This window comes from Ailuropoda melanoleuca, chromosome 8, assembly GCF_002007445.2.
Source record: "Ailuropoda melanoleuca isolate Jingjing chromosome 8, ASM200744v2, whole genome shotgun sequence".
In the NCBI taxonomy this organism is placed as follows: Eukaryota; Metazoa; Chordata; class Mammalia; order Carnivora; family Ursidae; genus Ailuropoda; species Ailuropoda melanoleuca.
Genome location: NC_048225.1, coordinates 30363266 through 30375834, shown reverse-complemented (window position 1 = coordinate 30375834; position 12569 = coordinate 30363266). Strand labels below are relative to the sequence as shown.

The window sequence follows — 12569 nt, the reverse complement described above, 5'->3', positions numbered from 1 at the left end:
GATTTAATGTCTATACTTGTGCTGTTATCATGTTGTGTTGATTACCATTGCTTTGTATTGAGTTTTGAAATGGAAAAGTGTGAGTCTAAATACTTAGTTCTCCTTTTTCAAGATTGTTTTGATGGTCTGGGTCCCTTGCAATTCCATATGAATTTTAGCATCAGCATGTCAGTTATCATAAAGAAGTCATCTGGACTTCTCATAGAGATTGTATTGAATCTGCACATTATTTTGGGGAGTATTGCCATCTTAACAGTATTAAGTCTTCTAATTCATGAGCATGAAGTACTCTACTTTTATTTAAACTTTCTTTAATTACTTAAACAGTGTTTTGTACTTTTAAAGTTATGAATTTTGTACTTAAAAATTATTCCTCAGTATTTAATTCTTTTGAAACTATTATAAATGGAACTGATTTCATTTTCAGATTGTTCATTCCAAGCATATAGAAATAAAGTTGACTTTTGTGAATTGATTTTGTAACCTGCCACATTGTTGAACTTGTTTATCAGCTCTAGTAGTTTTGGTAGTGGATTCCCTAAGATTTTCAGTGATTAATTTCTTAGGAGACAAGGAATGAATCACACCATTATAAGAGCCTTTATATCCCAGTTCTTCTGCTCAGTTAGAGCAACAGTCCTGGAATTACTGCATCAGTTCCTTCAGAGTTCTTCCCCTCACTCCCGTGCTAGCCCCCAACTCCTTTTCTTACTTTTTTCTGCCATTCACAGTATCGTTGGTAACTATGGGCCTGTAAGACTTGAAACTTGGTGATTAAAGGGCTGGGAAATTATGAATATTTTGTCCTTTGCTGTCTTGTAGTCAATTTTGCTAAATGATTATAAATGTAATATCAATGTTTATATTTGGTCAGGTAATTAGAGTGACAAATAGTAATTTGATTCTAAAACCCTTGGGAATAATAAAGTGCTATATAAGCTTTTATTGATGGTAAAAATGATTTAATATTTTTGGGATTCCTGGGTGGCTTGGTCAGTTAAGCATCTGTCATGATCCTGGGGTCCTTATTTATTTATTTGAGAGAGAGAGAGAGAGCACAGGAGCACACAAACTGGGGGAAGAGGAGAGGGACAAGCAGACTCCCCGCTGAGCAGGGAACCCAATAGAGGGCTCCTTCCCAGGACTCTAGGATCATGATCTGAGCTGAAGGCAGATGCTTAACTATCTGAGCCATCCAGGCACCCTGAAAGTGATTTATTTTTAAAACCTAATTTGTCTCTTCAGTGGTTTTTGTAGTTGTTATTATTTTAAAGGTCCTGTTTACCTTAAGCTAAGCTGAGACAGTAGTCTTTCCCACACTGCTCCACTCAGGCAGATTGAGCAAAGAAAATGACATGTAGGAAATGCAATTCTTAAAGATTTTTCAGGCTGTCCTATTAAGTTACCTTAATTTAGCATCATGGAATTTGTAGAGGAGAAAATGAGCTAGTAGAGATTCAAACCTAATAACGTTTTACTTTACTGCCATCTAGAGGCAGTTATTTCATACATGCTGTCTTTTTTAAACTTTCACAAAAGTTGCTACCAAACAAAGGAAAAGGTGGATTGTTCTTTGTAGGTAATTTCTCTGTACTTCTCTCAAAATTGTTCTTTCCCTAGTAGGTGTTCAGCCTGCATTGTCTTCTACTGAGTGAATCTGAATTCTGCTAGAAGATGCCAACAGATTTATTTATTTAGACAGATCTTGGGGAATTTGGTGTTTTACAGGAAAACTTACAACAAATATTCTTAAAGTGCTTCTTTATAAATTTAATTAAATCCTGTATACTTAGGGTGATATTAGAGTAGTATCTTTGTATGACATCCAGTTAATAACAAGACAGTTCAATTGGGGACCAGTTATAGACATAAAAACATGAAATAATACTCCTTCAAACAACTTCATAAACTATTATTCAGATATTTCAAAGACTAGTGTTGTCTATATAGTTCAAAAGTATTTTCTTACTTGTTTCTGAAAACATAAATCTGTATATCCAACTCTCAATTAATTAAAGGATATAGTTCTTTTTAATTAGGCCACAATATGTGCATACCATATATTTTTAATTATTGGATAATTCAACAGATATATTGTAACATCATTTTAGTAAAGGATAATCTATTGAGTATTTAGTTTTGATAATAATAATTATCAGTTGATGTAAAATTGACAGTGTAAAATAATTCTAGAATTGGAAAACAATATATTTTGACATATCAGGAATTGTTGAATAAGAGAAGGAAAGTCTTTAAAATATAACAATTTAAAACCAATTTGAAAGTATGTGTTTTCTGACATGAACATAACTTTGTAAGAAGTTGACTTGCTATAGAAGAAAAGCATTCGATCGTTGTTTTCAGGTAGAACCAGTATTTATCTGTTGGAAATCATAACACACATACCAGTTGGTGCTTAGCTGAATCTCCCTATTTCCCCAGACACAGGAAATTGTGGGAGATTTATTCACTTATGAAGATTTCAAATTGTTTCTTCCTTAGTTTAAAATAATAGTTTACAGACATAATATGCTATTTGAATTAGAAAAACATTAGCCATTTCTGGAAAATATTTTTTTTTTCCCAAAGATTTTATTTATTTATTTGACAGTGATAGAGACAGCCAGTGAAAGAGGGAACACAAGCAGGGGGAGTGGGAGAGGAAGAAGCAAGCTCCCAGGGGAGGAGCCTGATGCGGGGCTCGATATCAGGACCCCGGGATCACGCCCTGAGCTGAAGGCAGACGCTTAACGACTGAGCCACCCAGGCGCCCCAAGGAAAATATTTTCTTTGTTATAGGAAGGGTTCAAATTGGTGAGCAAGTTTGTAATAAAAATCTCAATGAATTAAATGAAAAAATAATTATTTTTCAGTAATAACTTATATAAACAATTGTGTCCTGTAAGCCCATGGAGATCCATTCTCGCTTTAGAATCAGACCATAATAAATAAGTGCATGTGAGTTTGGGGTTAGAAGGCTAATAGACATTGTGGTTTCCTGAAGAGGATTTTGTTCCAACTCTTTATATGAAAAATCTGTATCCAGTTCCAAGTTTTTGCTCAACTCTTTCGTCTGTTTTTAGTTCTTGCCACTACTTGCTAAAATGTTGTCTATTTAATACCAAATCTGTACTGCCACCTTGTGATATTTTTCTTAATTTTATCTGGCCAAAATCTTATTCCTTCCCTTGGATACTCGTTATCTCTGATTTACTGGTTTAGTCTTCCTCACATCTCTCTGTTTGGATTACTACTCTTCTAGGGTTGGACCTATGTCACTTTGGAATTAACGATCTCTCCTGGATATTTCTTCAATGCATTTGAATGCATTGAATGCTAGAATAGTTAATATAACAACTGTCCCTGTCACTGTCTACCAAAAAGAAAGTAAAAATTAGCTTTTGTGGTTTATTTCAAATTCATAACTCAAGTGTCTGCCTTGCCAAACAAAGGGGTTAAAAATCTATTAGCTTGAGGATTTAGAATGAGATAGAATTTCCCAATTTATTATGTTTGATGATCATCTTTTTTAAAACACATTTTCATGGTTTCTTTCATTTCTCTATTTTTGCAGCTTTTGTCATTCCTTCAGGGTTTATTTACTTTTTACCATGAGGGATACGAACTTGCCCAGGAATTTGCACCATATAAGCAACAGCTTCAGTTCAACTTGCAGAACGTAAGACTCTGCCTGTTCTCACTGCTTCTCCTTTGTGAATCAGATGGTGACAGAGAAACTAACTATAACCAAGCCAAACCTTGGAGTGTTTCAAAAACTTATCTAATTTAGAAAAGTCATTTAATAAATTTATTAAAACATTTTTTTCTAGCTGCTGGTTGAGAGTGTACCAAGAAAGAGCTAATCATATGTTAGAAAAAAGTTTATGCTAGCAAGTTTCATAAAAATAAGCATTACTGAGGTATAGATAATAGATACTTGGAAGGTTAGAAACTTTTGCCTTTATCCAATGTTATTATTTTACCAGGAGACCTTAGGCAAGTCTTATTTTCTGAAAGGGTAACATTTCAACATTTGTGAAATGAAAAGGTTGTACCTGAGCACTGAAGGAATGTCCTTTTCCTTCTGAAATTGTATATAATATATATGTTATTTTCTAATAATTGTGGTTTTTCAGCATTCACAGTAACTGCTTTAAAGCTTAATTGAGAATTCTTTATAAACATCCTATCTATTTCTGTTAGGGTTTATTTTGTAAAGTTATCTAATCCTTTTAGTATCCCATTTCATACTTATACAATTCAGATTTGCAGATGCTAAGCATCACTTACATTACACACACACACACACACACACACACACACACACACCCCTTACCTAGTCCATTCCTTCATTATCTAACCTGACAAATAAGAAAGTTCTATTTGTTGAGAATTTTGTATAAATGAAGTTATTTTTGAATAACTAGTACTCAATGACCAAAATAATCTAGTGCTCAATGGCCAAAATAATTTGGAAAGCTTTCGCTTAATTTTCTATAAAAAGATTATCTTTCACTGTTTATCTGATTCTTGCCATTGTGGAGAGGATCAGTAAATGGAACTATGAGGTTGGAATGTCCCATGAGAAATAGGTAATTGGATTTATTCTAATTGTGTTTTGGGTTTTAGCTTTTTTTTTTAATCTAGATTTTCTAGCAGAATTGGTTTCACATGCAAGTCATTCCGTTGTTCTTCAATATGGAATACATTTAGACTTTTTTAGTAAATATTAAAAGTGAAAATGAAAAGGCCAAAATATTTTTATTATTTATTTCCATATGAATTTTAATTATATTAAGATTCCCGCAGTTCAAGAACAAGAGAGAAATGTAAGGAATTGGAAAATTTCTGATCCTTATGTTTAAAAGAATTTGAAAAAAGAAAAAAAAGCTTAAGAAGTAGCAAAAGTGGCAATTAAGAAAATTTCCTAACTTAGTTTGGGATTCAGTTCTTTTATTATGGGCGAGAACAAATTTTAGAGTTGGGTGGTGGTGATTTTTGTTTCCAAACGTATTGCTTGCTTCCAAACAAATTGTTGAAATAATGTGGCCTGAATACAAAAGAGATCGAGAAAAGCCTATGCTTTCTATACCTTACCTTAAGTAAACTTGCTGTAATGTGAGTAAACAATTTTTTGTAATAGAAGTTAGAACTACTAAACCCATTCATTTTTATGAGTTAATTTATACACTAACCTCTTGATAACTATTTCTGGAAACCAAGCTAAGTGATATTTCTTCTAAAAAGTTTCAAGAATACGGATGATGAACTTTTTTTTTTTTTTTTTTTGCTAAGTGCCACATAAAAGTATGTGACTTTATTTTGTCTTTATCCCTAAAAGAAATCTAAGTTCCTATATATCTGCCTTTTTACCTTAGGTATTAGCGAATATAAAACTCTTTTTCATAAATATTATATTTTTAAATGTTATGATTTGTCCATTAAGTAATAATGTTAGAGTAGGAAATAGCAATCAAATATACACCTACACATACCACACAGATTCAGAGAAACATGCAGAAGGTCATGTTTCACTAAAGCAATTCAAAATCACCATAGGACTCAACATATAAGTCACGGATGTGGTTGAATAGTGCTGAGAGAATCAAGGTTATCCATTGCACCACTTGCAGTTTTGAATTTTAGACTGGAAGTTCCTCAAAACTGGTAGGAAACAATGAATGAAATTGTTGTTTCTATTTGCTTAAGACAAGGAATAATTTTGAAAGTACTCGACAAGAGGTAGAGCGGTTGATGCAAAGAATGAAATCTGCCAACCAAGATTACAGACCACCCAGCCAATGGACAATGGAAGGCTACCTTTATGTCCAGGAGAAACGTGAGTCACGAAGACATAACTTAATGAGTCTTATGATTAACATTTGTTTCATGAGATTTGACTTGGTTAGTGTTTTCCTGCAGATAGGAAGACTGCAGTTCCTTACAGCTTTATCATATTTAATCTACCACCATCAAAGTGCAGGAGTTTTTCCACATTTCACCATCAGGATCTCCAAGTTGGCATATTATTGAACTTGGAACTTACAACCTTCACTGATGATACAGTAACATGAGTTCAGTTTTAGAATTTCATTGTAATAGCTAATCTCAATTTAAACTTTCATGGAAAATTGAAATTCAATGCCTTTATCAATATGAATCATGCTGGTGACTATGATAATACTTTCTCTTCCTACAGCATTATTTCATTAAATTCTGTGCTCCACCAGTTTTCAGGAGCAAAACTGGCAATTATGTAATGTCAAATTGGTACTTTTTACTTCCTGAGGTTAGAAAATAAGCATCAGACACAATAGGGCACTATTATAATTGCTCACACTAAGAAAGTTTTCTCACAAAAATTAATAAAAAGCCATTCAAACTTGTATAAATAGCATTCTTTCTGCATGATAGTTGCTTTGAGTGGAACCAGTCTGACTCAGTTAACTATTTCAAACCAGATATGCTCTAATGCACCAGTCTCATCCTGTTTATGGTAAAGGAGCAGTTGTTTTTATTTCCAATCCATTATGGATCTATGTCTTTGTAAAACACAAAATCACATGCTTGGATTTTGCAGTAATGCCAAATCATTGTAAAAGTTTTGAAATGCTTATTTTGACTTTCTGTACTATTCTCATATTTGGGACTAAAAAAACACAGAGTAGCACTGCTCTGAGGTCTCCATATCAGCAGATGATAGATTAATTAAGTTGTTTTGGTTAGTTAGTAAGATATTATAGTTAAAAGCGTTGAGATGGAAAAGCTAGAGATACTGGGTTTGCTGTGAAAGTTTTTGACATAATGCAGTATGATTACTAAAATGCCAGCACATTTAATGTTTGACATGCTTAGGTGATGCTCATTTGTTGGATAGCAGTATATAAGCAAATAATGATTTGATCCAACAGACTCAGCAAATATTTATTACTGTATGGATTCGATGATAGAGGGCTGCTGGCTTGGGAGTTCTGGGTATCAGGATTTTTCTCTCTCATCAGTACCGACTTTGACCAGTCTGCTGTTTTTGGATGTTAAAATAAATCTAATGACCTGCTTAGCTATTCTGTAATTAGATCATAATAAATCACTTTCACCACAATTTCATGAAAAAAACTAATTAATTGGTCACATATGGGGTATATGGATTTAACTCAGGACACTTAGGAAATTTTTAAATACTTGTTTTGAATAACTGTTTCAGATTTGAAAACCTCAGTGTGATGGTACATTGAGAGGAACTTACATTTTGCATCAATAAAATATTTTGCTGAGCAGAAAAATGTATTGATAAAGAGGCTGGTTCAAACATGAATGTGGTAGAGGAGGTGCCATCCTCTTGCTTAAAGATATTTTTTTTATTCATTAAGACTACGTAATATTTTATTTCTTGAGTTGCTTTTTTTTTTAACTCCCCCAGTGTTACATAATTGCTGAAGTCCTTTGTGGGTACACAACAATTTGTTCTAAAGAAGAAAGCTTTGGATTACCTAGCAAATTCTTTTGTACATTAATCTTCAAGTATATCATGTTTATTTGGTACTTGGGAGTCCATCCATTCATTGGACAGTGCTGTAGTTTATTTACTCGTTCTACAGCTGGGGGCATTTGGGTCAGAATATAAGCGTAGGCCCTTTAATAATTTGGGGACTGCATGGGTGCACAAAATGCAGTGTTTTAGGCACCCATCTGATGTTGGTATCTTGTGTTTTAGAACACATGACTTCTCCTCTGGTCAGTATGAGCTGATTAGAAAGCCCTTTGTGACACTGACCTTTTCTTTAGAATTTGCTGTTCTTCTAAGTGATACCACCCACATTCCTAGGCTAAGACTGGAGGTAAATCCTTTACTCCTTAACTCCAGTGTCTCCCTGTAACCTGGGGCCAGCTCTGTCCATTTTATCTCCTTGATAACCTTTGAACCCACACTTCATCTCTACAGTCTTTCATTGACCTCATACTTGCTCTCTTTCTGCCTCTAGGCTTGCCTGTCTGTAATCCATCCTCTACAGAGCTTCCGGCACATCACTCTACAATGGTGGCTTGTTGTGCCCCTCCTGTGATGCCCCCCTTGGTGGTGTGTGGCCTTTGAGACTTGAACAGTTGGCCCCTCTCTTTAGCATCCTCTTCTTTGATGTTGCCCTCCTACTCCTAAAATAATTTCATCTCAATTTTCTCTATATCCACCTGCATTGTTTTTATAGCTTTAGTGAGGTACAATTGGCATACAATGAATTACAAATATTGAAAACGTATAATTTATTAACTTTTGTCATATATATATGAACTATGAAACCATCACCACTATGAACACATTCCTCACCTTCAAAAGTGCTCTCATGCCCTAGTATAATCCCCTCTCTCCTTTTCCTATTCACCATCTCCCCACTTCCCATTAGGCAGGGATCTGAAAAGAAAATGGATTTATATCCCTTTGGAATTATTTTTATATGAGGGACAAATATCCAAAAGCCCCTTTCCACTTGATATCTTTGAAAGCATTTTTAAGAAAATTGGACCAGTTCACTAAAACATATTGATTGTACTGTTGCTATCACTGAATGAATAAGTTCTGTGGGGAATAGAAGATGAGATAAAGAATTTGGCTCCAGGGTCTTTATTCTGTAGTGGAAGGCGTAAAACTAACTCATGCAATTAGTAACCAGTAATCAATGGTAAATATCAGAGCCGTAAATTAAGTGATAAATGGAGGTGGATGTGATGGGGTAGTAGTAGCAAATTATTGCAGTTCAGACACAGAGCTCCCCTTTATCTCGATATGTGGATATCCATTTTTATGTTACCCTCTTCTAGACATACATAAAATTGCATTCTAATAGCCTTCATTTTATGTGTTTGTTTGTTTTTAATTTAAATTTCAGTTAACATAAGTGAGATACTGGTTTCAGGAGTAGAATTCAGTGATTCATCACTTACATACAATACCCAGTGCTCATCATGACAAGTGCACTCCTTAATACCCATCACCCATTTAGCCCCTCCTCTACCCACCTCCCTCTATCAACCCTCAGTTTATTCTCTATCATAAGAGTCTCTTATGGTTTGCTTCCCTCTCTTCTTCCCCCCTTCCCATATATCCATCTGTTTTCTTTCTTAAATTCCACATATGAGTGAGATCATATGGTATTTGTTTTTCAATGACTGACTTATTTCACTTAGCGTAATATACTCTAGCGCTAGCCACATTGTTGCAAATGGCAAGATTTCATTCTTTTTGATGGCTGAGTAATATTCCTGTGTGTGTGTGTGTGTGTGTGTGTGTGTGTGTGTACACCACATCTTCTTTATCCATTCATCACTTGACTGACACTTGGGCTCTTTCCATAGTTTAGCTATTGTTGATAATGCTGCTGTAAACATCAGGGTGCATGTACCCCTTTGAATCTGTGTTTTTGTATCTTTTGGGTAAATACCTAGTAGTGCAGTTACTGGATCATAGGTTAGTTAATAGACTTCATTTTAAACAGGAAGAGCTTGGTTCCAAAGTCAGAATTATGTTGGAATTCCATCTGCAATCTGTTACTGGGTGACTCTGGACAAACAATTTTCTGAGCTCAGTATCCTCATTTATAAAAGAAAGATATTTATACCTATCTAGTAATGATGTTGCAAGAATAGAGGTGATATATGTAAAATGTCTCTATTATCAGTAGTGGTGAATAATACTTACCATGAACATTTACTATTCCGTGCAATTTATATTTATCTCATTAGGTTCTTAATACAACTGTTGAGAAGTATTATTACTCTTAAAAGAACAAGTCTAATCACATGCCTATTGATGGAGAAAGTAGTACCATCTCAAGCTCTTAGGCTCTATTTTCTTATATGTAAAATGCTCTTTATAATGTCTCACTTAACCTGCCTTCTCAGAGCTGTAAGTAGCATATGAGTCTCATATAATGTCTGACTTATGGGCGCTTAGTAGTTATTTAGTGACGTTATTTCCTCCCTTTCCACAAATAGCTCAGCAACCTCAGATGATTACTGGGTAAGATAATTAAACTTATTTTTATTTTTTAACGATTTATTTATTTTAGAGAGAGGGAGAGCATGCGGGGGGAGGGGGAGAGGGAGAGAAAGAGGGGAGAGAGAATCACAAAGCAGATTCCAGGCTGAGCATGGAGACTGACTTGGGGCTCAGTCCCAGGACCCTGAGATCACTACCTGAGCTGACCAAGAGCCCTACGCTTAACTGACTACACCACCCAGGCGCCTCTAAACTTGTTTTATTTTGCACCTTTAGAGATACAATGAATTTTTATTTTCCTATGCTTTTTTTTTAAGGACTTAAGGATTTCTTGTCTAGGAACATCTGCCCTGGCCTAGTCCCAAGCAATTTTAAAGGAAGTAGCATGTGTGTACAGCAAACCTGAAGATCAAATGCATGAGGTTCTGAAGTTAAGATGGAGGCAGAAAAAAAAACTTAGGTCTAAAATGTCATCAGAGCATAGCAGCAGCTTTATTTAAAAATTACTGCTTAAATTCAGTTAGCCAATGTATCATTAGTTTTTGATATAATGTTCAATGATTCATTAGTTGTGTATAACACCCAGTGCTAATTGAATTTAAATTAAAAAATAAAATAAAATTGAAATTAAAAAAAATAATATAAAAATTATTGCTTTATAAATTTCTTTGTAAGTAATAAAGCCACTATAAGGATTTCCATCCAGCCACTTTCCACTAATCAGCTCTAAGCCTTTAAGTGTTTTATACTGCATGTAACAGAATTATCAACAAGTATGCTTAAGTATTACAGTGTGAAATGGCCCTAAAAAAGAATTGAAGTTTATTATAATAATCCTTTGTGATTACAAAGTATATAGCTGTACCCTATAATTTTGAGATCTGGGGTTGTTTAAGTATTTTAAAGCTAAATATGACACCAAGGACACTGTTGTTACAGAAAAAAAGATTCAAATGCCTCATGAAACACTTTTCTCAAGTAGTGCATTTTTACATTACAGTTTCTTGCTTTTTAAATATATGGTTATGAAACCAAGCCAGCAATAATATTGTACGTAATTGTTGCTAGAAAGATGCAGGTGTTAAGCAGAATGGGAACCTAGATGGAGAAGTTGTATAGAAAACAAACTCCATTTTCAACCCACTCAGCCCACTGTGGCATTTGGATGCAGGATAATTGGCTTCCCTGTGGGAAGACTGAAGGTCTACCTTGGTCATGGAAAAACTGAATTCACTATGCATCCCTATTCCCTGGTGAAGCAGCAGCATCTAATTCCTTAAGGAGAATATAGGAGAATAATGTAGTATGCTATGGGAAAGAGTAGGACAGTATTTATAGGGGGGAAAATGAACACAGTACATATATAAATTTCTTCTAATGTGGGAAGTAAAAGTTATTTTCACTTTAAGAAATTATTTGAGTTTGCTTATTTTCAGATTAGTGGTAAGAGGAAATAACTCCAAGGTCAATGAGGTCTTAGAGAGAAAGATGAGTGATTCGTTCCTTCATTTGTTTGTCAAGAATTTACTGAGCGACAGCTAATGTCTGGCCCTGTTCTAAGGATTGAGAATGCACTAGTGAGCAGAGCTTGGTATGTTCCTGCTCTCATAGAGCCTTAGAGTCTAGTGGCAGCAGACAATAAATAGAATAAATTCATAAAATTTATCCTATTTTAGCAGTGATAACTGCTAAGAAGAAAATAAAGCAAGAAACAGATGAGAAATATCAAGGTGAGAGTGTTGAGATGTTAGATATCTCTGTGGGAAAGGCTGTATTGTAAAGGTGTCATTTAGGAAAAGACCTGGGGAAGTGACAAAGCAAGCCATGCAGATATCTGAAGGAAAAGTAGTCTAGGCTAGGGGAACAGGATGTACAAATGCCCTGGGGCAGAAGTGCTTTCCCTGTGTTCAGGGATAGCAAGGAGGGCAATGTAGCTAGATGTGAGGTGAGATCAGTAATGAGGGGCCAGATCATGTAGGCATTGTGTATAGTAACGGGCTCTTTGGTTTTTACCTGGAGTGAAGTGGGAAACCACTGGAGGCTTTTGAACAAAGTGGATGAAATGAACTGGCTAAATTTTAGTAGAGTATTTCTGACAGTTTTAAGAATAAAGGACAAAGGCTAGAAGTGAGATCATTTTTAGGCTATTTCTCATTCTTGCTACCTCTTGGGAATGTAAGGTATGCCACTTTTACTGAGGAGATAACTGAAATTCAGATCTAAAGTGACTCTTGAGTTACAGGGGAGTGTCAGTGCTGCAAGCAAGTAGAGACAAATGGTTTGATATCCAGACTTTGTACCCCATACAACTCTCCCTCTACACTGGCCTTTCTCACAAGTAAATATTCTAAACTAGTATGGCCTGTGGAGATGTTCAGTTGTGTATCATAGGATCAAAAACTGTACAGACATAGTCACAAATCATTTATTAACAATCTGTAATGTTTGTTTCCTTACATCAGGACCACTTGGTTTTACGTGGATTAAACATTATTGTACATATGATAAGGGAAGTAAAACATTTACAATGAGTGTTTCAGAAATGAAATCCAGTGGGAAAATGGTGAGTTTTCTTCTT

At 34.9% G+C, this 12569-nt stretch overlaps 1 protein-coding gene across 4 annotated transcripts in view; it reads left to right on the top strand.

Annotated features, from left to right (window-relative positions):
* ARHGAP42 (Rho GTPase activating protein 42) overlaps positions 1–12569 on the top strand; it is a 270455-nt gene that overhangs the window by 197967 nt on the left and 59919 nt on the right. For all 4 annotated transcript variants that reach the window (XM_034666127.1, XM_034666126.1, XM_034666125.1 and 1 more), the window contains 3 exons: positions 3575–3679; positions 5710–5839; positions 12454–12554. In XM_034666127.1, the coding sequence (XP_034522018.1) occupies positions 3575–3679; positions 5710–5839; positions 12454–12554 (336 nt within the window). The remainder of the gene's footprint in view (positions 1–3574; positions 3680–5709; positions 5840–12453; positions 12555–12569) is intronic.